The 27699-nt window shown below is 44.1% G+C and overlaps 1 protein-coding gene and 1 pseudogene across 9 annotated transcripts in view; both read right to left on the minus strand.

Moving 5' to 3' along the window:
• ap3b2 (adaptor related protein complex 3 subunit beta 2) overlaps positions 1 to 20451 on the minus strand; it is a 59480-nt gene extending 39029 nt beyond the window's left edge. For 3 of the 9 annotated variants that reach the window (XM_030365115.1, XM_030365118.1, XM_030365117.1), the window contains exons 1-2: positions 12411 to 13624; positions 464 to 539 (exon numbers count right to left, since the gene is read on the minus strand). In XM_030365115.1, coding sequence (XP_030220975.1) covers positions 464 to 539; positions 12411 to 12691 — 357 coding nt within the window. In that variant the 5' untranslated portion in view covers positions 12692 to 13624. Of the gene's footprint in view, positions 1 to 463; positions 540 to 12410; positions 13625 to 20229 lie in introns of those variants that run through there. The other 6 variants (XM_030365123.1, XM_030365122.1, XM_030365120.1 and 3 more) reach the window with 4 other exon arrangements.
• Positions 17146 to 17264, minus strand: LOC115551607 (uncharacterized; annotated as a pseudogene).
• Positions 20452 to 27699: the final 7248 nt, after the last annotated feature.

Here is a 27699-nt window from a genome sequence, read left to right on the forward strand (position 1 = left end):
AGCATGGACCAGATCTCTCCTTAGACAGACAGATCTCCTTGGACAGACAGATCTCTGGATGAATGCAGGTTTTAGCTCATTGCACATTTATCTCACATTCATCCATTATGAACCAACCACATAGTTCATAATCAGGTCCCAGTTGGGAACTATACCAGTTCCTTCTGTTCCCAGTTTCCTGGCTCCCAGGAACACAGTATGGTGGACCGGACAGGCAGCAGGTTTCATCATTTGTTATAATCATTGATAGTAAATGGTTGCACAATTGTAATATTCAATATTTAAATGTATATATTTAAATATTTGTTGTATCAACTTAGAAACATCCTCCAGCCTGGCGTTCTACTCGTGTCACATCCTACGTTTTATAAAAGACAACTAAATCCTCTGAAGCACCAAGTGACCGACCCAAACTCTAACGTTTCCTCCTCCTGCATGCTGACATTTAGCTGTTCTCACTTACCGCCACGATGCGCTTCATGGCCTCCAGCTTCAGGGAGTCTTTGTTGCTGTCCAGCATCTCCTTCAGGTCATCGTGTCTGGGGAGGGAGGGGGATCATCAGCAACATATTGAATCAGCAACATCGTGACATCATCAACCACACCACAGTCATAATATCAGCAACACTGGGCCATCGTCGTCATCATCATGATCATCATGATCATCATGATCATCATCATCATCATCATCATCATTACATCTCCCCGACCCACTGCAGCTTGTTATCGTGGCATGAATCTCTGTTCTGATCATGGCTCCAAAAATGGGATTCATTGTAATTCAAAGAAGTACAAGACAGTTAAAACAATGTTTCTTAATTACGGTAAGTTGATTACAAATAAACTCTCAGCTCTCAGCTATAAAAGCAAAGCAAATCAAAGTCTTGACTTTTATGATGAAAAGGCAGTTAGGTCAAAGCAGCAAGATGCATCACTAAATTATACCTGCCCCTTAATGTTATAATAAATCCCTTGCACTGTTTCCCCTATTAGCATATGTAAACAGAGGCTTTGGTGTGAGCGTGAAAGACAGCGTGTTACAGTCCCAGACAGAACAGCAGAGGATATGAGTGAAGGAGATCCAAGCTGACACCCGCCTCCACTCCCCACACGCTCTAAGCTGACAAGGTCTATCTCCACCCCTCCCTCACCATCTAAACACTATTGACAGACCCAAACCGCAGGACTGAACCAAACCCTAACTGAGACAACCACGTCAGTCAAGGTATGGTGGGGTTTTGATAATTAAATACTTTCTGAAAGTGAGTTTTACCGTGCTTACAACAGATTTATGCAAAAAAGGGTTAATAAATCGTTTGGAGTTTAATTAAAACAAAAGCCAGAAAAACGATGAATTTATAGTAATGTTCATAAAAATCCATAAAAATAAATTTTACATCCCATCAAGATATTAAAACGATCTGCTTCGACTATGCCGTTGAGATGTCACAGACTGAAAGAAAGAGAGAGAATGATTGTGTAGATGCTGTTTTCTAAGACCTTCAAACAACAGGGGTTTTATTGGCTTGAAAGCAAGCAAGCACAAGAACAAGCCTCAGTACTCCGGAAATAGGAAATCTCTTGAACCTTGATTTCAAATTCAATGAATGTAGCCATTACACATTTTACCACAAATGCACAGGTCAGAGTGGCCAAAACTTCACAGTCTCAGATTAGAATAATTCCAGGTGAGATAGTCGTGCTTCATGAACAGGCAAATATTTAATGTGTTTTGGGGTGATACAGTTTAAATGAATAAATAAACATATCCTCTAGTTTCTTCGATTGCACACTAAAATCAAAAGTATCACACAATTATCAGATGATTACACTGAAAAAGCAAAACATTGGCTCAGATGTACAGCACTATAAGCACAATGTCAACCTCACACTTTTTTCAGTGATTTGTGTTGCAAAACACTAAACACGCTTGTATACATTAGACACAGAAGTATATCACGATGAAACTTCCTTGCAATTCCAAAGCACTGACTGTCAAACAGAGGTTGGGGTAAGTCATTCATGTGCAAGTCACAAGCAAGTCTCAAGTCATAACCTTCAAGTCTCAAGCAAGTCCCAAGTCACTGTGGTCAGAATCAAGCAAGTCACAAGTCAAGTCATTGCTCAGGTCAAGCAAGTCACAAGTCAAGTCATACAAAAATCTGATGATCTAACCCAGTTTCCACATTTAAAAATCGGTAAAGAGAGTGGTTCATAAGTTGAGTTTTATTTCAACATTAACAATAACAATGTCTTAACAATAACAATAACTCACACTATTCAAAACATTCCAAAACCATTATGTGCATAGTTTGAAAATGTTTTTTATGATCATTACCTCCAACCTAGGAACAGAATCAAATAGAACCTCTAGGTAGCTGTATACGACAACAGTTCAAGTCAATCACTCAATCTCCCTACATGTTGTAGAATATTATTTGCAACACATGGCATCAGACATGAAAAAAATAATATTTCAAAAGTAATATCACATACACATATTGTAGGAAGGGGAAATAGTAATACACAAGCCTGAAAGATTGCTACCTTGCTGGTAGCAATCTTGCTGCCTCGCAACATACATCGACTTACAATGCATTGCATTTGCAAAAAAAATAATTTGACAGTACTTTGTCGCTGAGTTCTGAATGATGCGGTCACATTATCACCCCACCATGGCTGAACACACGTTCAAGAGGTGCACTTGATGCAGGGACTGCTATAACTCGTACCTCCACCTTGAACAAAAAGACACTTAAAACCACTGAGTTAGAAGTAGCCTACTGACATGAAAATTAAACAAGTTAATCATCTGTGGAACGGGCAGGGCTCGAAAAACTCCAGCCAATGATTTTCAGAAACACCGAGTGGCAATGGACAGTAAATACGTCAATCAAACGGTTGTACTGCACTCCCCCTCCCCCCGCGCGTGACCTCTTCGTGCACGTGCACGTACTCAAAGCTCGTGCCAGAGCAAGCTTCGGTTTGTTGTTATCCTGCGGTAGCTACTGGAGCTAGTTTACTTGCTAATCCACATTTGGACCTAGCGCTAGAATACAACCCTAAACTCCAACCTAGCTAGCCTGCCCTGGCCCACTCTCGCGCATCTGTGTTCGCGCTCTTGTGTGATTGCGCGTCCATGTACTTGGAATGGGTGGAGTCAGAGTCAGCGTTGAAGGAGAGGGGGTAGGACCATTTTTAGGGCCCTATGAAATCCGCGATAACGAAAACGCGGACGGAATCACGGAATTGGACAATAAAAACGGAATCAACTGATAATTTTTTTTTTTTTTTTTTTTTTTTTTTTATTATTTTATTAAGCAGGAAAGTATTAAAAGTAACAAAGTTACAATTTAAAACGGGCCTGTCTTAGTAAAATAACTGATTTCCAGCAGGTTCCTGTTCTTCAGCACATATAACATGCAACAGGGACAAGGCACATCAGACGTCACATTTACAATATGCAGCGGAATGCAGCGGAATTCGCCATTATTTTGGTGAAATTCAGTTTCGAGGGAAAAGGGAAACAACACAGGTGACATTAACGTCACTGAATGTTTAGCAGTCACTCGCACAACAATGTTAAAAAAAAATCCCCGGTCCACCACACAAACAATAGGTCCCGCTCCGGGAAACAAGAAGCCGAAGAAGAAGTTGAAGCGCCCGTAATTCGGTTCTAACCCCAAATTCAGAGCCGAACAATATCCAAAACACTTCTATCACTCAGGTGTTTTGTAGAATATGTCAACATACTATCGACTGGAAACGCAAAGATACGTGCGATGACCACTTGATCACCTGCCTTTACTTTAACAAAAATGGAAAGAACCGGAAGAAGAGTGAGGGTGAGAGGGGGAATCAACAGAGGCGAAAAAGGAGGTAGACGAAGAGGAAGAGGAAGACCTGCAGCAGGAGAACATGCACGAAGAAGTGGACCAAATTTCTCTCTCTCTCTCTCTCTCTCTCTCTCTCTCTCTCTCTCTCTCTCTCTCTCTCTCTCTCTCTCTCTCTCTCTCTCTCTCTCTCTCTCTCTCTCTCTCTCTCTCCCTCTCTCTCTCTCTCTCTCTCTCTCTCTCTCTCTCATGCAAAAAGGCAAGCTCATGCACATTTTCTGTTTTAAAGTCTTGCACACACACATGCACACAGGTGCGGACAACACACATATTGTATGGACGCAATCACTTTGGAAATAGGTGGGCTGTGGGTTAACCCGAGCCATATGAATACCAAACACACAGTACAGGGATGCACACATACGCAAGCAGGCACACACAGTTAGACACACAACTTCACAACTAAACACATGCACACCTATACACCTACACACAAACCTACACACCAACTTGCGTGCACACACATACACAGGACCAAATGTATCAAATGAAATTCGCCCAACACTAGTCAACCATGTCCTGAATCATGGATTGACTTCAGTTTTTCACAATTGTTTAAACACATTAATCGGAACATCAGACACTATTTGCACAATCTGAAACTCATGTACCAACTGCCAATCCAATTCTGCTGAAGTCCAACCACATTTTCTGCATTAGGACTCAGATGCCCATTCCAAAACACACATTTTTCACAACACTACACATAATTCTCTATATCTTGCACACTCTTCCTAAATTCCCTCTCTTGCTTTTCACACAGAACACACTGCCAATCACATTTCTAAACTTTTTGTTTTTGTGCAATTAGCAATCTGCAATTTGCTATAGAAGGGTCACAGATGTTTTGTTTACAGTATTGCCAATTTTCTGTTATCTCCTTATTTTCATCCCGTAACAATAGGTTTATTATTAACCCAAAGGGAAACTTGTACATTTCAAACAGGCAACTGTAACAGATACGTAAAAACACAGAAGAAAAACATTACTTTAAGATATCAACAATGACCAATATACATAAGACACAGAGGCAACAGACAGTGAAGTCTGGAATTCAGTAGTGTGCAAATTTAGCAAGGATATTACCCTAGGCAAAAATGAGTTTTTGGTCCTATTGCAAAAGTAAGTGGTCCCCTACAAAAAGGGAAAATCTGAATCCCCGGCCTGAGGTGAGAACCTCAACATTTTGGTTAAGGGGGTGGTTCTAACAGTCTTACCGTTTTTTTCCATCGCTAACGAGCGCTTACCTATACTTAAAATACTTTTTCTAAACTCTTAACACAGACTTACACCTACAAAACACAATTGGCCAAATAGATCATTTTCTTCTCAAAAGCACATTTTGTTAACTATATACTAACTCTTCATTTCAAAATAGAAGACATCTTTCTCTGCACACACTAACTTTACCAAAACACTGGACATCTGACTCAAAATGAAATTATTCTTTCAAAGAATAACTCTTGTTTTCACTTCACAAGGAACATGCAGCCAATCAAAGTACACCAGGTTTCAAAATACTGGCTATTGTGGACATTACAAAAACTACATAGACTTTTATGTTTCAGTTTTACAGGTATTTGCATGCAAAACATGCAATCCACTGTTTTTTACGCCAAATCTTTTGGTTGGGAACTGTACTGTATATCCACACGTAATGTTCACATTCAAAAGCATTCCAGTAAAAAGCGAATCAGTTTTTTTTTCTTTACTGTTTACTACAGGAGCAGTGGCGTCTTTGCATTAGGGGCCAGTGGGGCACGGCCCCACCAGAGAACGCTGCCGTGCAGGGCACGATTATACTTTTCTTTTGTTTTTCAAAAATGTCATTGAGCATAAGTTAATAATACATTAATTGTTAATAATTAATTACATGTCCGCAGTTTTAATTTGATGAACGCAATTGTTGTAGTGTAGTAGTTGTGTGTGAAATAGTTCGTTGCTCCGTCTCGTCTGTTCCGCTCGGTGGGGCCCAGCCGAGATGGCCCTGTCTGCTGCAGTGTAGAAAACTGGTGCTGTTGCGTGAGCAAGCGCGTGCGCAGCGCCCGCTTCTGTTTCGGCGGTGGGGCCAGAAGTTTAGTGCCCCAAAGCTCTTCTCATTGGCGGATTTGTAGAAAGGGCGGGGTTTACGGCGGGAGCCGATCAGATCTTGCTAGCTAGCTAACGTAGTTACTGTTACAGTTACAGTAAATAACAACAAATGGACGTTTCATTCATTAAATGATGAATCGTGTTGAGTATCTGTCTCATGTGAGATTTAGCACTTGAACAGAAGTTGGAGATAAAACGTTTGGGACCACATCGCCCGACGGATTTAATCATTATTCAAGAGGGAAAGGACAAGAATAGATCGTTCAACCAGGAGTGGTTCAAGCGGAAAAAAATGCTTGTGTTTCATCTCAGCCACACAAAGGAGACCAGACAGCACTGTCCTTAAAGCACAGGTAATTACCATCTTAGCCCAAACTTACTTAAATTTTCACCCAGGATTATCCAGGTCTGAATAGGCAACCACTCTATCAGGCTAGATTCATTGTTAATTGTACAGTATGGTGGCCTGCAAACTTAATACAACTTAAACCATACTTCTTCTTTTTTTGGTATATTGTGAGTGGTGGCTTTGTATATTGATTGCTGTGTAAAGGGTGTGCGCCGTTGTGTTTTTATTGTTGCCACGTTGTTGTTTTCTTGAGTTTTGATATTGTGAGATCTTGAACGCTGCCATTTGGTGGTGCTATTGCTATAATAGCCTAATATATGTTGTCAGATTCGCGTTTGAGTGATGGCATTATTCAGCTGCAATTTTGGTCCCCTCTGTCACTTGCTACTGTTTTTGTTGTGATGGTAGTATTATGTGGTATTTCTGGATTGCGTTATAATATTTTCCTGCATGGGCCCCACCAGAGTTTCCAAACCAAAATCGCCACTGTACAGGAGGTATAGTAGAAATACTGTTTACAGCATGATACAACAGAAAACGTTTTACAGTATTGTTTACTGTAAAGTTAACAAAATATCCATGAACAAAAAAGCAACAGCAAAAAGCCCAGTAAAAAGGGAGAACTAAAAAAAAGCACAAAATTCCTTTATCTAATCCCTGCGATCTTCAGGGTTAGGCCACAAGTTTTCATCCACATCGCATCTGATGTTATCCAAGGCGATACACCTTGGATAAAACCGCTTGGAATGCCTGATCCACCCTTGACAATCATCAACTGTGATGTCCCTGCAGCCAGCATCCATGGCTTCAAGGAGGGACAACTGGTCATGTGGCTGATGGTCATAGACTTTCCACCTCCATGTAGAAAAGAACTCCTCTATGGGGTTGAGGAAAGGTGAATAGGGTGGAAGAAATAGACAAATCAGTCTTGGGTGGACCTCAAACCATGCTGTAACTGCTTGTGAGTGATGGAAGGCCATGTTGTCCCAGGTGATAACGAAGGTCCTCCTGTTTTCACCCTCCTGATCCTGCTCTGGAACCAGGCGCTGGTGGAGATCATCGAGAAAAGCAAGGAGGCGCTCGGTGTTGTAAGGTCCAACCTGACATTTGTGGAGGAGTGATCCTGCATTTGAAATTGCCGCACACATAGTGATATTTGCCCCTCTCTGTCCAGGAACATCAACTGTGGCCCTTTTTCCAATGACATTTCTTCCACGTCGACGCCTTTTGGCCAGATTAAATCCTGCCTCATCCACGTATACGAATTCATGAGGGGCCTGGTTGGCCTCCAATTCCATAACTCTCTGAAACAAAATGTATATAAATCATGCCATTATAGTACTATATACCATACAGTACTGTAACCTATTACTGAGTAGGTTACCTACTTGAAAAGTGCAAAGCTTATAGAACTGTACATTGACATATTGTTGGACATATTGTTGTCGTAGCACCTTGACTCGCTCACTGTTCCTCTCAAAGGGAACAGTGTAGAGCTGTTTCATCCGCACTCTGTGTTTGGACAATGTCCGCGTAATGGTTGCGAGGCTGATGCTATTGATATTGTGAAATATCTCTTGGTCCTCCAAAATTCTGCTTTGAATCTCATGCAGTTTAATTGCGTTATTTGCAACAACCATATCTACTATGGCAAGCTATTGTTGATGATTAAGGAGCTTACCTCTTCCCCCAGAGGGAGGAAGACGTTGCATTCTTTTGAGGGACAAAAAAAATCAACATATGCATTACTGTATGGCCTCATTGACATGTCAAGTGAGAATAGAAACAATCCATGTAAAATGCAAACTTACCTGATGGTTTGTTGAAAGATGCGTATAATTGACGCAACCGTTGACCGCCCCAAATTGGGCTGTACTCTTTCACCAGCCTCCCTTAGTGAAATACCGTGGTTTATCACATGGTCAATGATAGTGGCACAAATTCCATCACTCATCACTGCCCTTGTAGCCCTTAGAATGCCACCACCACGCATTCTTATACCTCTACCTTGCCCTCTCCTTAGGCCCGCTCTTCTCCCTGGACCTGCTCCTCTCACTACTCCTGCTCCTCTCACTACTCCTGCTCCTCTCACTAATCCTGCTCCTCTCACTACTCCTGCTCCTCTCACTACTCCTGCTCCTCTCACTACTCCTGCTCCTCTCACTTCTCCTGCTCCCCTCACTTCTCCTGCACCTCTCACTACTCCTGCTCCTCTCACTACTCCTGCTCCTCTCACTACTCCTGCTCCTCTCACTTCTCCTGCTCCTCTCACTACTCCTGCTCCTCTCACTACTCCTGCTCCTCTCACTACTTCACCTCTCACTGCTCCTCTCACTGGGCCTGCTCTTCTCCCTGGGCCCCTTGCTCTAACTCTTCCTCGTCCAGACATCTTTTTCGGTTTCTGTTTCCAAAAACATCACTCCTCAAAGTCCTCCTTTTAGTAATGCCATTGATTCTAAGCCAGAGTGGAATCAGCTGTGGTTGACCCAATACACCCAACATACATCAGCTGTGTGTCAATTATTCAATTGTTTGTTTATTATCAGCTGAGATATATTGTTTTAGAACTGATATTACTGTATTACATAAGCAGAGGTTTTTATACTGTATCTAAGGTTTGGAATATTGTGTTTGCAATTGTGGGATGTTGTGTGTTAACATTTGTAAATAATACAAAAACAATCCATAATTTTGTTTGGAGGTATAGCTTGTCTGTTAAGAAAATGTAAGCATTATATAAATGTGTTCACTGACTGCATATTGTGTGAAAACAACATGAAATGTGTGAATGGTATGGCCACAAAGGACCGATGTTGTGCTAATCGTGTTTAGAGTTTTGAAAATGTGACTACTGTTTAGAAAAACGCTTGTTAGCGACTGAAAAAAACTGTAAATCGAGTTGGCGATACGGACAACCTGTTCCTTGAAGATATATTTCATCCTGTTTGCTGTGATTTACAGCAGACTGCAAATACATTTGGGTACAAATGCAGTATTTGTTGTAACTGTAAAGTATTGTGTGTTGTTTGCTATTTAAGCATACGTAAAAACATTATATGGTAATATTTTCAATCCAACAGGTGACAATATGGTTTCGATCAATTAGTGCATCGTTTTGACATGAGTGTTTCATTTTGCAAAGGCTCTGAGTTGTTTCTGCTTAAGCAATTGAAAAAAACTGTAAATAAAACAACATCCAATTCAAGACTCTCCCGTTTGCTCGACCGTGTGTGTGTGTGTGTGTTGAGTTAGGACTGTGTGTGTGTGTGTGTGTGTGTGTGTGTGTGTGTGTGTGTATTTGTGTGTGTGTGTGTGTGTGTGTGTGTGTGTGTGTGTGTGTGTGTGTGTGTGTGTGTGTGTGTTGAGTTAGGACTGCTGTATGTGTTTGTGTTTGTGTGCGTGTTGAGTTAGAACTTTCTGTGTTTGTGTGTGTTTGTGTGTGTGTTGAGTTGGGACTGTGTGTGTGTGTGTGTGTTGAGACTGTGTGTGTATGTGTGTGTGCGTGTGCGTGTCTGTGCGTGTGCGTGTGCGTGTGCGTGTGCGTGTGTGTGTATGAGTCTGACTCCAATAAACCTCCAGGACTATAAACCAAGGCGAAGAGGAAGGGAGTGGGGGGCTAAGATGGTTCCATTAATGAAATGATTCCCAGCTCTCAGCTTTATGTGTGTGTGTGTGTGTGTGTGTGTGTGTGTGTGTGTGTGTGTGTGTGTGTGTGTGTGTGTGTGTGTGTGTGTGTGTGTGTGTGCGTGCGTGCGTGCGTGTGTGTATGGGCTAGGAGGTGGGGTGACATTAAATAGGATCCTGGGATGACTTCGCAAGAGATCCAAACTAGTTTCCACGGCAACAAAGAATGCAATAAATGGCAGAGAGTGAATTCCTGCCTGTCTTGCCGCAGCACAAAACAAGGGGCTAGGGCAGTAAACACACACACACACACACACACACACACACACGCACGCACACGCACGCACGCACTATTATTATTAATTCACAAAACAAATAGGTAGGCCTACGTTTATTCTTATTAATTTTAAATCAGGATTTTCTCAAAGGAATCATCAAGCAGAATATGATCAAGAACCACGGACAATGCCTATTAAAAGCCTGGGTGTTGTAGATTATTTTTGGACTTGATCAGAACCAGGTCACAATATAATATATAAGTAAATGGGTTTGTATAAATGGTGATGCTGTTGAAACAAGAACACAAACACAACACACTTACTTAAAACTTGAGCCTAAGTAATTTTAGATGAATGTCCTGATGTGAATTATCATGTTAATACAATTTATTCAAATAAAATGCATGATGTGAAAGTACAAATCAAGAAGACACATAAGCCCGCCCCATAAGCAGACCGTCAAAAAATGCGTCTCTTTAGGCAGCAAATGCTCTGAGATCGGACAGAAAAGAAAATGGTACAACCAACCACTCAAAACTGAAGTAAATAGTATTCCAACCAATCACCGACAAGTGGTGGGTCTTGGTTTTGCTTCTGCGTTCATGATAGTTTTTACTGGATGCACGAAACACGGAAGGGAGGGGCGAGCCGCCTCCGTTAGTTTGGGATCTCGCTTCGAATACCAACAGAAGTGAAGTCACCTAACATCGCTGATACAACCTTTAAATCCATGATCTACTCTTAAGGCACCGTCGCCAGGTCTTTGACTTACTACAGCGTAATGGATGCCATGGACTTGCCAAGAATGAACATATTCTCAAACATTCACCTTTAGTCTTTAAAGAGTAAAGACTAAATTCACCAGACATTTGGAGCACTCTTCTGATTTCACTTTGACCTCTTATATATGATATTCAATTGAATACAATGTTTAATATGGCTGACATTTTGTTTAGTGACATCATTCTAAATTAGTGTGTTGTTGAGACACTAAATATACCCTTTGAACTCGGGTCATACCATGCATGCTGTATGTAGGGGGGAACCTGACCGTACCATGCATGCTGTTTGTAGGGGCGTATCTGGACCGTACCGTGCATGCTGTATGTTGGGGCGCATCTGGACCGTATGGTGCATGCTGTATGAAGGGGCGCGTCTGGACCATATCATGCATGCTGTATGTAGGGCGCTGTACCGTCACCCAACACCCAGGACAGGACTCTTGTTTCCATTGAGTCGTTCAGCTAATCAACGACTGAATTCACAAGCAGCCCTGAATTATTGAACCCACCAGGTAGGTCTGCACACGCCCGCGACACTCGGGTTACCTGAAGCACAGCCTGTGGTCTGCCAGCCCTGGCTAACCAGCTGAAACACTCCTTGGAGTCTGGAAGTTAAGGCTAGCTAACTCTGGCTAACCCGCTGAAACACTCCCTGGAGTCTGGGGGTTACGGTTAGCTAACCCTGGCTAGCCCGCTGAAACACTCCCTGGAGTCTGGAGGTTAAGGATAGCTTACTCCGGCTAACCTGCTGAAACACTCCCTCTTAGAGGAGGTTGAGGCAAGGAAAGGCCTTTTTTGACACTCAAATCAGAGGGGATTGTGAGGGTCCTGTGGTGTGAGGAAGGAGAGTGTAGTGGAAAGAGGGCTGGATCTCACAGTCGAAAACTACTAGGGCCGATCGCCAATAACCAACTCCCACTGTCCTTCAGCGAGGGAACATGAATCTGGACAAAATTGTAAATTGCAATGTGATTGCTGCATAATTGAGATCATTGAGATGCTAGACCAACAGACCGCAGACAATGCCTTTCCTCTGAGCGACTTTAAATGTTAATTAAAAAGTTAAATTAATTCAAAACTTCCAGTTACCTACCTCAGCTATTATTTTGAGGTGCCTCTGAACGGGCTAAGTGTGTTTCAGCCTCATGGACGTACAGCCCCAGAGACAGTTTCTCACCATATGTTTGTATATAAAACTGCAAACACAAAAATGCAAGCCACAAATGCATAAGATGTATTTGCCAGCTTGTGCAATTTCTTGAAATGCTAAGGTTGTTAATCCACTTTAAACCGCTCCTCTATGGTGACACCTGATGCCCGGTAAGGCCACACTGAGTGTAGATGTGATGCTCATGTATAGAGCTGCAAGCCCCGGTTCCCTCTGGCGTCCTACCGCAGGGGTTGGGTCTGGCCGCCACCACCACCTCCACCTTCCTCCAGCGGGGCACGTTCCTCAGAGTTGTGTCCTCCTCCTCCGCCGCCACCGGAGCCCCCGGAGCGGAGGTGGCGGAGTTCGTCTGGCTGCAGGGCGCTGTACCAGGCCTGGTGGGCTCCGTCGGGGCTGAGCACAGGGCTCTTGTCCTCCTCCTGGAAGCCCTGGACCTGGTTCTGCACCGTCTTCACCATGTTGACCGCGTTGACGGGCAGCTGCAGCAGCTTCTGCATGGGAGTCATCTTGAAGAACCGGATACCAAGGAGGAACTCAGAAAGGCCAAGAAGTCAACAAAGGAGTCAACGAGGAATCCAAAAGAGCCCAATGAGGAAGCCAACGAGGAAGCCAACGAGGAATCAAAGAGGACTCGAAAGAGGAAGCCTAGAGGATACAACGAGGAGCGCTGCAGGCAGGGGGAGTGAGGAGGTAACCCACCACTTGTTGCTGCTCCGGTCAGAGAGAGTGAGAGGTGAGAGAGAGCGCAAGAGAGCTAGTGTAGGAAAGTGAGGATGAGGACAAATGAGAGAGCGGCCAAGAAATACTGACACTACTACTCCAAGACACTGGCGCCTGCTGGAAGCAGGGATTGTGAAAGGATCGCAATCCAAAACTTAATCAGCAAATCTTCTTCCGCGATTAGACACACAAGTTTTCCAAGATGCTTCAGGTTTTTGTTTTTTCTATAGCAGCTGTCAATACTCCAATCCACGAGCCGAGACCAAACGTATTCCAGATCGTGCCAGCTGTGTTCCTGAATGAGGTGCATCAGGGCTTGTCGCCGTAAGTCTTCGCCCACCAGTGGAGTTCTGTTCCGTGTCCCTGGATCTCACAGCATCCCAGAGGAACGTGTCTTACTGTACACATCCAGAGGCAGATGCTGACCGGGCGAAAGAGGAGAGGGGACTGCGAGAGAGACAGAGACAGAGAGAGAGGGGTGTGGAGTACAATTTGTCACCAGCTTCTCCTCTCACAGCTCCACCTCCTCTCCTCTCTAGCTCCACCTACTAATGCTCGGCTGGTTTCATGCAACGCTGCCGAGGACAGAGAACCACCGTCTCTCTTTGTCTCGCTCTCTTGCTCTCTCACTCCCTCGCTCCTCTATCACAATATTTCCCTCCGAATGCACACTCCCTCTCACTCCGCTCTCACACCGTAATTCACACACTGTTGCTTTATCCTCTCTCTCTCTCTCTCTCTCTCTCTCTCTCTCTCTCTCTCTCTCTCTCTCTCTCTCTATGATCTGGCGTTCTGCTCTGTTATGTTGACATTCTGCCTCTGTGATCATTTCCCCTACACACACAAACACACACATACATACAGACACACACAAACATACATGCACGCACACACACAAACATGCACACATGAACATACACACACACACACACACACACACACACACACACACACACACACACACACACACACACACACACACACACACACACACACACACACATACACACACACACACAGCATCCTTCAATGTCCTTATCTCCGCCTTTTGCATTTGCATGTAAATTCTCTGGTTCATTTAATTTCTGTCTCTCTCTGTATCTCTCTCTGTCTCTCTCTCCAGCTTTCTCTATCATTCTCTCCCCTTTCTTCTCCTTTATTACTCTCTGGGGTCCCTCTTTCTGGTCTTATTTCTTCTCCTTCTCGCTCCTTTCATCTCTGTGGGCCCTCAGGAAACATCTTTTTGCCACAAATCATTTAATATTCCACTTTTCTTCCTTCTCTTCTAACATGAGTCAGCTTTCACATCTGCGTCATGATGGAGCAGGTCTCTCGTTCTCTTACTCTCTCTCTCTCTCTCTCTCTCTCTCTCTCTCTCTCTCTCTCTCTCTCTCTCTCTCTCTCTCTCTCTGTCTCTCTCTCTCTCTCTCTCTCTCTCTCTCTCTCTCTCTCTCTCTCTCTCTCTCTCTCTCTCTCTCTCTCTCTCTGTCTGTCTTCCTTTCTCACTCTCAACTCTCTCTGTCTAAATGCATCCCTCTTCCTCTCTGTCTCTCGCTATATTTACATCTCACTATCTCTCTTGCTTTTGTTGACATACAAGATGTGCAACATGTGTCACAAAGAATGTGAGTGAGAGGCTCTCAAAGTCAGACATTGTTCATAGCATGTCTAGATTTGGTGTTTGCTAGTTACGAAAATCTGACTTTCTATTAAAATCTCAATTCTGATGGCAGAAGAGAACTCAAATCTGCCTCGGATGGGGCGCATCACTCGCTTCATCTGTTCGGACCAATCACAGCGCTTGAGGCAGGGATCTGGGACATTTGTTTACCACAGACTCAGTCAGCCATACTAGACTGTAAAAAAGGGTCTAAAGGTCTCAATAAACAGCTTGGAAACTGGGCGCTGTAGAAATATACTTATTAAAAAACCTTATTAAAGCTTTATCCACATGTTCAAATTAGTTTCCTTTGGCAGAACATCTCCTTAACGAGCCAGGATACAAAGGACTTTTTCACCTTTGGCAGTCTCTGGCCCAGCTGCCAAACCAAGACACAGTAGGACTGCTGGATCTGAGGTTCTGCTATAACATAGTAGGACGGCTGGATCAGAGGTTCTGCTGTAACATAGTAGGACTGCTGGATCAGAGGTTCTGCTGTAACATAGTAGGACGGCTGGATCAGAGGTTCTGCTGTAACATAGTAGGACTGCTGGATCAGAGGTTCTGCTGTAACATAGTAGGACTGCTGGATCAGAGGTTCTGCTGTAACATAGTAGGACTGCTGGATCAGAGGTTCTGCTATAAGACAGCAGGACTGCTGGATCAGAGGTTCTGCTATAAGACAGCAGGACTGCTGGATCAGAGGTTCTGCTGTAACATAGTAGGACTGCTGGATCAGAGGTTCTGCTATAACATAGTAGGACTGCTGTATTAGTTGCAAACTCATGATAACCGATTGGTTGAGTTAATGACCAAGTTAATAACTCAACAGTCACAGTTATAGGTTATGATGCATTACATGAAACTTATTTCTAGGGGTTAGTTTACAATTTGTATACTGATACCGTATTAATTGTTTCATTGATGAATTGACAATGTTCAGCACATTCAACAAAAACCTACTAAACATGAGTTCAATATGGATGCCTTAATTGCAGTCGGAACATGAGTTAGTCACTGCTAACTGCGCGTAGCTTAAAATAAACATGAACAATTTATACATACGCACAAAAGCAGCCTTGAAATTAACGTTGGCCTTCACTGAATGAAGTCTAATAAAACCCAGTTACTTAAAAGGGTTTTTGGGTTGCCTTGGGTATCTTTTATATCACTTTATTCTCAGAGAAAGAGAAATCCCAGCCCAAAGACAACATGTGTGCGACTGGAGTCGTGTTGCAGGCCTGTTGAAGCAGACTGCCTCTTAGAGGAGAATTTCACCAGTGGATACTTATACCGGTGGAGTATTAAAAGTGGGTCATATATGTAGTCGAATAGTAACATAAATTTGGTGCCTTCTTGACCTGAGCAAAACAGACTTTTTGGAGCTTGTGGATTGAAGACGAGAACTCCCACAATCCTAATCAACGTTAAATAACTGAGGGACGTAAAATAACAGCCAATCAGCGTTCACTCCCTGCAGTCCAGAGTGAGCTGCAGCATGGAGGAGAAGAGATTGTTGCTGTTTGCGTAGTTCTCGAGCTCTATGTCTAAATAATATTATATTATAGAATATATAGGTATCTATATAATATAATATATAATATCACGGCCAAAAGCTGTGTGCGCCTCCAGATGGTATTATGAATTGAAGACTGCGTCGGGTTCTCAGACCTCTCTAGTATTCCCACAACAAGAAAAGACTTGTTGTGAGGGTTATCTCGGCCAGAGTCCTGCACGGGTTCGGTTACCAACGTCTAATTTTCCATCGGGTGCGGGTCGGGCGTCGGTATCAATTTATAGCGGGTCTGGTCGGGTGCGGAAAGCAATACGCGGGTACAGGCGGGTGCGGGTTTGCAAATAAGCCCTGTGTATTGAGTCTCAGACATGGTGGAGAAGGACCTCGACTTCAGATTGATGTGGAAGGACCGGAGCCTTCAGAGATCCCGACGCAGCATTTATTGATAATTTCATACAGAGGCTCACACGTTTTGCCTTTGATATTATATATCATATTATAGATGTCAAATATTATATTGTATCATTTTGATAAAGAACTCCAGGTCTCCCGCCGGAGCTCCGGGACTATATCTTAGAGAACATGGCCAAAAGCTGTGTGCACCGGATAATATTTGGATGGATGAGGATGGATTGGATTAGCGCTTTTCTAGACACTCAAAGACGCTTTACAGTGAAGGCGGGGACCACATTCACCAACACCAGTCTGTAGCACTCACATGGGTAATGCACGGCAGCCATTCTGCGCCAGACCACTCACCACACACCAGCTTGAGGTGGACAGTAAGGGAATTAAGGAGTCAGCCATTATATATTATACAGGAGGAAGATCAGGGGGCCAGATTGAAGGTGCCTGGTTGGGCCAGGACACCGGGGAAGCCTCTACTCTTTGCGATCAGTGCCTTGGGTTCCTTTATGACCACAGTGAGGGAGGATCAAGGTTTTAAGACTCCTCTGAAGGAAGGCACGTTCCACAGCACAGTGTACCCGTCACTGCACTGGGGCAATGGGGATAGATGTTAAGGCCAGAGGGAAGAGTACCACCTATTGGCCACCACCCGTTAACACTTACAGCACCTGGTTTACCCAGGTGGTCTCCCATCCATGTACTAACCAGGCCCGACCATGCTTAGCTTCTGAAATCAAACGAGATCGGGCGTGACCATGGTGGTAAGTCCATTTACGAATAAACAACTGCGTCTCTGGTACTATATCATTGCTTTTGTAGCGCTCGTGTATTCTACCGGTCACACCGTTCACACGGTAACGTAGCGCAAATTCACACCGGTGTACTTTCTATACCGTTTTTATACCATACACCCCTAAATCTGGCACTGATCTGATCTATAGGTCTTTAGTGTTAGTGGGTCCCACCCCCTAGGCGAGTTTGAAAGTGAGGAACTAGTGCTTGTAGTTCGTTAGAGACCCCCCCCCCCCCCCCCCCCCCCCCATTACCCTTCCTGCTTTAAAAGACGGAAAAATCTTAATTTAGCACAATTTAAAGCAGGAAGTGTTAGAGGTAGTTACGGATCTCTCCCGTCTCAGGGGAAAATGAGGGAATGCAAGACCATTCAAAAAATGCCAATGAAAATGGGTTTCTAACAATACAAAGCTTAATGCAAATGAGTGAAGTGTCCCTTTAAAGCAGCCAACCAGTGGCACTGCCAGTGTGACCGTGGACACGTCATACTAGAAAAGAACGAGACTTAATCCCTACATCTGTATTCAGGTCATCCAAAAAGGGATAGAGAATTATGAGAAATGATCATGAATGAGCAGGGATGAGCAGATAACACAGTCCTACCGGAGAGTCATCAGCCATGAGAAAGGATGGTGTTTCCAAGGAAACAGGACTCCACAATACAGGCAGGGCCATCACTGTCACTGCTTATAGGGGAACCCGTTCACCGGCTGCGGCTTATGGGGCGCTGCAGTCATGAAGAACGGTTGTCATTGACAGTAGAGAACGCTGCAGGTGCCTTTTATCATTTTGTCTGCTGAGGATAAACCCCATTCAGTTGTACCTTGTTTTGTCCACATGGGGCCGTGACATAATAGAAGATGTAAAGAGCATGCATAAACTGCCTTTTAAGCAAGAAAATATCATATGAGACTATTATGAATGGCATAAAGGGAGGGAGGCTGTTTTCTATTGCAGAAAGTGAAAGTCATCCATTCCCATCAGTGTTGTATTAGTGCCAATGACTCGGAGCCCCCTGCTGACAGAAACATTCAGTTTGCTTGAAGCAGGGATTCTATTCACACAGGCGCCTAACACTAGATCAGCATCTCAGATAATCTCTCAATGTGATTCATTTAAATGGTTGGTCTCTGCATTCAATGCCACATAACCTTGGCCCGGAATAATTTATTGTCTAGATATTATAATGTTATTATGATCTAATGATGGATTTTGCTGAAAAAATACATGCCATTCTATTTACTATTTAGTCATTATCTCAGAGACTTTTAACCAAAGTACCGGTCATTAAGGCGTCAGTTGAGCTCAGACATCTTTCTCGAAGATAACATCAAGAATTTATAGCACGCCACTTAAACGAGTCTCATGACATGCATGACAACAGGGGTGTTGTTAACATGTCATGATGAGCGGAGCCAGACTAGAGGGACGGACCCCTTCCAGCCAACGCTAGTTGGGGTCGTTTTTCAGAAGGATGCTGGCTCAGGATGTGGAGTCAAAATCCAGTCAACAATATCTACGAGTCAGTAATCACATTCACAATTTAAAGCCAGCCAGAATCAGTAGAATTAAATTAAAGGGCCTTATAGTGAGAAGGGTCAGGTTGTTGATGCCAACATATTGGGTTTCAGTCTCCAGTGTGAATTCTGCTCGGGGGCTTTTCCATAATGCTGTAAACAACGCCACAATGTAATGACAACATGAGTTGTAGCTGATTTGTTTGAATGGTTTTATTTATCAAAGTACAAATATAAATATGCAACACAGAACAGCAGTTGGAATATGTTGTTTAAAGTAAGTGTGTGTAGCTGGAAGCCTCTGTCTTTCCCTCTATGCCAGGAAAACACAAAATAACATTCTCATCAGAGATACTTCTGCCTTGGTAAAATATTCAGCACCAGTATTAAATTAATTTGCCCTCTGTGACAAAATTCCTAATGTCAAATATAAAAAGTTAACAGTATGCACCAATGTGTTAGATGGGCTAAGGTAATAGCCTATAATCTATTTCTGAACTTTCTAAACATCCCCTGCTGCTTTCATATTCAGCAAGGAGTTATATTTAGTAGAAGTAGCATTAAGTACCACCAGCAGAACAATGAGCTGTCCATACTAGAGGTGCTGAATCCCTAGCAGCCACCGACACCAGGGCCTGTGGGCTGGGAGAGGATCATCGGTTATACCGTTATCCTGTTCAAACGCTACGCAAATTCCGCTCTCATAATTAATATGAGCGAAGTACACCTGTTTACTGACCATGGAACAAGAAATAATACGAAAAGGACAATAACACCAAAAAACGTCAAAGCGATTTAATATGGACTTTGTACGACAATTTCGAAAAAGCATTCTACATCTCCATGTAACGGAAATGGATAACCCTATGAAAAGTCCCGCCCTCTTTTCTCCGCTAATCCTATGTAGCTGAAAGTCCCGCCCTCTTTCTCGCCAATGACGCTCATGATGGGCATGCCGTTCCAGTCCAGATCTGAACGCCTGGGATCGAGTAGGTTGGCCTGTGTGTATGTATCGCCCAGGGGTTTTACATTGAATTTATAAACCATGGATACCATTAAAACACATTGCAAAGGCAATCCAAACGGAACGCGACCAGACGCCACCTTCTCCGGAGCAAAGAGTAGGTATGGAGGACAAAGTCAGCTATCCTTCAGCCGCAAATCACAGCAGACAGCCCAACGTAAGCAGGTCAACTGTTGTTAACAACAACCGATTCATGCACGCACTGCTCCAATAATAACACAAAGTGTGTGTGCAGACACCTGGCGTTCCTTAGGCTGCACCATGTAGCCCAATGAAACACACTTCCTATATATCTCAGCAGCCAGGAAATTACATCCCCATTGCACCTCCCCCTCCCATACGGCACCACGGACAAGGCTTCTCTAGACTGCCGTGGAACAGCGTCCACACATCCACCAAACTCGTACCTCTTGTAGTCGGAGGAGAAGATGCCCCCACTGGCCGGGTCGTGGCCGTACTCCGGCTCCCCGACACTAGACGAGCCTCCCTTCTCATCGCTGAACGCGGAGCTGGCCGACATGGCGCCTAGGAGCAGAGCGATGGATGGGCTTAGTGCAGGAGGGATCGCTCTTAAAGGCGCACAGCGTTATCTCGCCCGGATACCGCGATGCTGCGAGTGTCGTCCAAGCGGCAGATGCTCCAGTCACGTGATCTATCCATCCAGCCATGGTGCCCCGGTAGGCCTATAGTAACCCATTAAATTATCAAGTCAGGCCATAGCAACCAAATACATCCAGTAGGGCCATAGCAACACAATATATCCAGTAGGGCCATATCAACCCAATACATCCAAGTAGACCACACTTATTAATTTAGATAATGCGCAGAGTACAGAGTAGTAGCCCATACATTAGTCTCCTTCAAACCTTTATCCGACAATGCCTTATTGAATTTGTTGAGTTTAATCAGAATTTGCGCTCTAAACGTACATTGCGGCTACCTGTATAGGCCTATTCTTGTTTTTCAAATGTACATTGAATCTGAAATATGCCAAAAGTCTGAATCAGTCTGAATCTTTAAGTAGACCTATGGATCCATAACACATGAACATATTACATTCGCCACAAGGTGGCACTTGAACGCAAGTTACGAGAGGCTCAGTGATTTCATTTGTCATTCATGACTAAAAACTCTCCTTAAATAACTTCTCAAAGAGAGAGAGAGAGAGAGAGAGAGAGAGAGAGAGAGAGAGAGAGAGAGAGAGAGAGAGAGAGAGAGAGAGAGAGAGAGAGAGAGAGAGAGAGAGAGAATTGCTATTCAAATTGAAATTCCAATTTGTTATTGTGCGTGATATTTGGTATATTACGCAGCCCCCTGCAGTACATGGTGAATAAATATAGTGGGTCAGGGCTCATCAAAACTCACCCTGGACTCATGTCACCAGGGTTTTATTGGTATAGATCAGTGGTTCCAAAACTATTTACCTTCTCAGCACTGCTCCCTATTCACCAGCACTGGAGGGGGGAAGAATATGAACATGGTGTAAACATGGACCGTGAATGGGTGGGGCATGGGCGTGTGTGCATGTGTGTGTGTGAGATAAAGTTTGGTGCCAAACTGCGTGTGTGTGTGTGTGCGTGTGCGTGTGCGTGTGCGTGCGTGTGTGTGTGTGTGTGTGTGTGTGTTAAAGTTTGGTTGAACTCCGGCTGTGTCTAAGTGACTGTGTTGTTGGTGACTGTTATTGGTGTTGGCTGTACACCCTGCTGTCCTCTGGAATGTGAAAGATGATATCATGACTTGTAACAGCAGTCTCCGTCATGCGCATGCTCTCCCTCTCTCTCAGCTCAGGCATGTCCTCTCCAACAGGAAGGGAAAGGGGAGATAGCCTAGCACATTTCCACTTTTGTAGCCATCACTGTGTTGAGGTGGGGACAAATACTTGTGGCCTTCAGCGATATCTGTCACTGCTGAAGCGTTCTTGTTTCACTCATTTAGTGTCCAACAATGTGGCAAATTCTTTGCTATGAACCTCAGAAAAGACAAAATATTACATTGAGCAGAAATCTGTATAGTCAACCTGAACAAGTGATGGGTCTGCATCCTCTAAACACCATGACAAATATCACTGTCTGAAATACACAAACTGAGCCAAGGTTGCAACGTTGGGAAGGGGAAGTAAAGCCAGGCAAAGGAGGGATTTAGAGGAACACTTCACCCATTTGCATTACGCTTTGTATAGTTAGAAACTCAGTCCTATTTTTTAATGGTCGTGCATCATTCCCTCATTTTCCCCTGAGAAGGGAGAGATCAGTTTCTACCGTTAGCACTTCCTGCTTTTGATGACACAAAAGAGAAGGGGGGGGGGGGGGGGGGGATATGAACACTAGTTCATATTCAGCTTTATTGGCCAGGTTTGCGTAAAAAATAAGGAATTTGACTTTGGTTAACCCTTTGCTCTCAAAGTACAACACTCAACACTTAAGCTATTGTTAATATATTAAAAAGAAAACAGAAAATAGAAAACAGTACAAAATATTAATATACTGTTAAGTATACAGCATAACAATTCAATTTAATATAATAATATAAGGGGAAGAAATGGTGCGATATCAGTGCAGTCAATATACGGTCAGAGATTTAGGATTTCAACATAAATAATATAACTGCAAGCGGTGTTTAACGCGGTCCGAGCAAAAGAGTTTTCAGGCCTCTCCTGTGGATACGGGCCTCGTAGATGTCTGAGATGGGAGGGAGACCGCAGCCAACTATCTTGGAGGCTGTATGGACAATCCTGTCTGTTGCATCCTCTGCTGGACAGTATAGTTGCCAAACCAGACTGTGATTGAGAACGTAAGGACGCTCTTAATGGTGGTTTGGTAGAACTGCTGCATCCCCTTGCAGGCCACCCCAAACTTCTTTAGTTGGCGGAGGAAAAAAAGAGCCTCTGGTGGGCTCTTTTAATAATAGCAGTTATGTTATCTACCCATTTCAGAGAGGAGGAGATTATTGTGCCCAGAAATTTGAAGCTGTCTACCCGTTCCACCACCGCCGCATTGATGGACAGGGGCGGGGTCTACTTCCTCTGTCCTCGGAAGTCCACCACTAGCTCCTTAGTTTTTGCAATATTTAGCTCTAGGTTGTGGTTGGAACACCATTCAGTTAGGGAAAGGACCTCATTCTGTAGGCAGTGTAATCATCCCCTGAAAACAGCCCTATGAAGGTTGTATCATCAGCAAATTTAAGCATTTTCACTGATTCACTGTGTGATATGCAGTCATTAGTGTACAGAGAATATAACAGAGGTGATAATACACACCCCTGGGGGGCACCAGTGCTAATGTGTTTTGCCTGTGACAACTTGTTATTGATTCTGACAACTTGTGTTCTTTGCTGTAGAGAATCTAAAATCCAGTGACATAAGGAGTTCTGGACACCCATGTTTTCGAGTTTATAGAAAAGTTTGCTGGGTACAATCGTATTAGAAGCAGAGCTGTAGTCTATAAAAAGTACCTTTGCGTAGTTGCCTGGGGATTCAAGATGTTGTAGAATAGAGTGGTTACCAAGTGACATGGCATCCTCAACAGACCTATTAGTCCAATATGCAAACTGAAAGGGTTCTAGACAGACAGCTTTGGACAGATGATCACATATGATTTTTTCAAAGATTTTCATTATGACAGATGTAAGAGCTACCGGTCTATAATAATTTAAACCGGTGATGCTGGGCTTCTTGGGCACAGGAATAATAACAGCTGACTTAAAACATGTGGGGACTCTGCATTCCCTCAGAGACCAGTTAAAAATGTCTGTGAGTACTTGGGTGAGTTCATCAGCACAATGTTTGATGGTAGCAGAGGATACGAGGTCAGGGCCTGCGGCTTTCCTACAATTCTGCTTTTTTAGGAGTCGCCTAACCTCATCCTTCTGTATGACAAAAGGCGGTGCTAGGGTTTTGATGCCCGTTGGTTGTATAAGGGCATTATCCCGATCTTTATCAAAGCGGCAATACAATTCATCAAGGCTGTCAGGCAGCCTAGAGTCGTCACTGACTACTGGCACAGTGCTAGAGTAGTTGGTAATCTGCTTCAGGCCTTCCCATAGCCCTCTGCTGTCATTGACCTGACATTTGCTCTCTAGTTTATGCCTTTAATCAGCTTTGGCTTTCTTAACAGCTCTCTGAAAATCATATTTGGCTGCTCTGGAAGAAATATAAATATGAAAGAGTTAATTATGAAGGAATAATGGTTAACGAAGAAGTTCCCCTTAATGCCATACTGTTTCTTGGCAGTCCGATTCTTGGAAACTAATGAGCCGGAATGTTGATTTCCTGATGAATTTCAGGTGCTGTTCACGAATCATGTTCGGCTTGTTCATAATGCTCGAACCAGGATTCAAACTCTCAACCTAAGGAACACCAGTATGCGGCATTATCCCGTTGAGCCACTGACATTGGTGACTGCATGAACCCTCATTCACATGGAGAAAATGTAGATTGATAAGCGCACAACATCAAGAAAACTCCAAGCACACATTTCACAAAAGAATTAAGGGCTTTCTTAAAATAGTACAGATCTGTTAATGGTAATCACCTAATGATGATCACCGTATGGTATTTATGCAATGACAAAATGGTCATATCGGCAAAATGGGTTGAGACTGTGGACGTTTAGCTTTAATATGAAATTGTGGGGAAAGTAAAGGTTTATAAATGCATCTGATCCTAGAGATTAATATTGTGGAAGAATTTTGAGTCCTGGTCAATCAGGTGAGGAGAAATAAGCCTAATTCATGATTTTTTACAATAGCTCCACCTTTGGTGCAGTACCACAAATTTGGATTTATGGGTAGCTTCGCTGCTCGGACCCCTAATAAATACAGTGCAAGGCAGTTCAGTACAATGGCCATATATTAACAACAACATTGGAATTAAAAAATGTAAATATACATGAGGTAAATGGGCAACAGTTTTGATAGCCCTTGTTCAGTGAAAGGGTGGGGGCTATCTCTGAGCGTTCAACAGAGTGACGCTTGGGGAAAGAAGCTGACTTTGTGTCGGCTGGTTTTGGCAAACAGTGCCCTGTATCGCCTATCAGAGGGAAGGAGGTTGAACATTTTGTGACCAGGATGTGAGGGTTCTAGGGCGATTTTTGCTGCCCTTTTCCTGAACCTGTACTGGTACAGGTCCTCGATGGTGGGAAGGTCAGCTGCAATGATCTTCTCCGCAGCCCATATTGTCCGTTGCAGTAGGGCCCTGTCCCGTTTGGTGGCTGACCCAAACCATTCAGTGATCGAGGTGCAGCTGACAGACTGAATGATGGCTGAGTAGAAGGTGGTCAGCAGCACTTTAGGCAGATTTAACTACCTCAATTGTCGAAGGAGGTATAAACTCTGCTGGGCCTTTTTCTGGACAGAGTAAATGTGGGGCCACCATTTTAGGTCCTGTTAAATGGTTGCACCCAGGAACCTAAAGGAATCTACAGTGGACACTGTGTCGTTCTGGATGGTGAGGGGGGGGGACTTCTCCGAAAGTCCACTGCCATGTCCACAGTCTTCTTGTGGTTTAACACCAGGTGGTGCTGACTGCACCATTGGACCAGCTGTTCCACCTCCTGTCTGTAAGCAGACTCTTCACCATCCTGGATCAAACCAATGACGGTGGTGTCATCTGCAAACTTTAGGAGTTTTACGGACGGGTTCTCACCCGGGGATTCCACCGGACGTGTTAAGGCCGATCCATACCTCCGGATCCGGACGAAATTCGTCCGTCGCCCCAAACGTTGCCCCCAGAACTACCCTTCATACCTCCGTCTGGTTTCAGCGTTGTTATGGATGTTACACAATAAATCCTCTAGAGGGCAGTGACTGTCGTTTCACAAATTAACGGCATCGATAATCGCAAACATGACATCTGTAGAGATGATTTTGCTTTGCGTCATCCGAAATCGGCAAAAAAAAGTGCAAAAAGTGTGCGGTGGCATATGTGACACCCCTCACCAACCCGCAGATTATCTCCTCAAAATGTTGTTAAATGACCAGTTACAACTCATTGCCAAAGCAGGGGGGAAATTAAATAAAAAGGTCAGGTTTATAGTATAACATAAGTATAAAACGTTAAATACAATATATCAGATATTATACTACTACTAATCTGTTTTCGCGAATGGTCTGACTTTTGACTATATCCTGCCGCCTCGATTTCCGGTGGTATTGCTCCGGTTCTCCCGGAGCACTCCGGATTCGTAAGCTCACGCCTCGTTTCCACATACGTATATTTTTCGTATCCGTGCTTCCGTAAATTTACGGAAGGGGTCGCTAGTGTTTTACATACGGACATGAATTTATTTACGGGCAGCCAAAAAGACGGGGGATCGTATGATAATGGCCGTTTTTAGGAGACCGGTACTTTGGAACATGAGGATCGACATATACAGAGATAAAAACAAAACCAACCAGGCTTGGAAAGAGATCGGCGAGGAGTTTGGCCTGCCAGGTACTTACATGTTTTTGAAAAACATAAAAACGTTCATACGGTATCTCCGTAAAACGACCGCGAAAGTCTCGGAGGAAAAACTGACATTACGGAGAATCACATAGGAATGAATGGACTTTCGGTCGGAGACGGTTGGATCGCATACGAGAATGTACCCTCGTTTCCACATACGTATGTTTTTCGTGTCCGTGCTTCCGTAAATTTACGGAAGGAGTCGCTAGTGTTTTACGTACGGGCATGAATTTATTTACGGACAAAAGATGTTAGGAGAAATCAGCGGATTGCTTACTCCGGGTAGGAAATGAGTGCCCAAATGAAGGAGTTCAAGACCTCGGGGTCTTGTTCGCGAGTGAGGGTACTATGGAGCGTGAGATTGGCCGGAGAATCGGAGCAGCGGGGGCGGTATTGCGTTCGCTTTACCGCACCGTTGTGACGAAAAGAGAGCTGAGCAGCAAGGCAAAGCTCTCGATCTACCGGTCGATCTTCGTTCCTATCCTCACCTATGGTCATGAGGGCTGGGTGATGACCGAAAGGACGAGATCGCGGGTACAAGCGGCCGAGATGAGTTTTCTCAGAAGGGTGGCTGGCGTCTCCCTAACTCGGATTAGAGCCGCTGCTCCTTTACCTAGAAAGGAGTCAGCTGAGGTGGTTCGGGTATCTGGTAAGGATGCCCACTGGGCGCCTTCCTTGGGAGGTGTTTCAGGCACGTCCAGTGGGGAGGAGACCTCGGGGAAGACCCAGGACTAGTTGGAGAGATTATATCTCAACACTGGCCTGGGAACGCCTCGGGATCCCCCCGTCAGAGTTGGTCAATGTGGCCCGGGAAAGGGAAGTCTGGGGCCCCCTGCATGAGCTGCTCCCCCCGCGACCCGACCCCGGATAAGCGGATAGGAGACCGGTACTTTGGAACATGAGGATCGACATATACAGAGATAAAAACAAAACCAACAGGCTTGGAAAGAGATCGCTGAGGAGTTTGGCCTGCAAGGTACTTAGCCTACAAGTTTTGTGAAAAACATAAAAACTTTCATACGGTATCTCCGTAAAACGACGGCGAAAGTTACATTTTTTGAACGTATATTACGGACATACCGGACAGAAATTTTACGGAGGGGAGGAGTCTCGGAGGAAAAACGGACATTACGGAGAATCACATAGGAATGAATGGACTTTCGGTCGGAGACGGTTGGATCGCATACGAGAATGTACGTATGTGGAAACGAGGCGTTACGGCTGCGGCACGGAACGGCTGCGACTCTGCCCTGCTTGCATTTCCACCGGGCGCGTTACGGCAGCGCAACGTGCATTGCGAGCCAGCCGTATTCACACAAAATCACGAGATCACGCGATAATCCTAAACCTCAACTTCCGCTCCCAAAACGACTGCAATTAAATGCCACGCTTTGTCCTTCCGGCCATTGCCCTTATAAAAAGGATGATTTGGTAC

The sequence above is a fragment of the Gadus morhua genome, chromosome 9 (genome assembly GCF_902167405.1).
Source record: "Gadus morhua chromosome 9, gadMor3.0, whole genome shotgun sequence".
NCBI classification, from domain to species: domain Eukaryota; kingdom Metazoa; phylum Chordata; class Actinopteri; order Gadiformes; family Gadidae; genus Gadus; species Gadus morhua.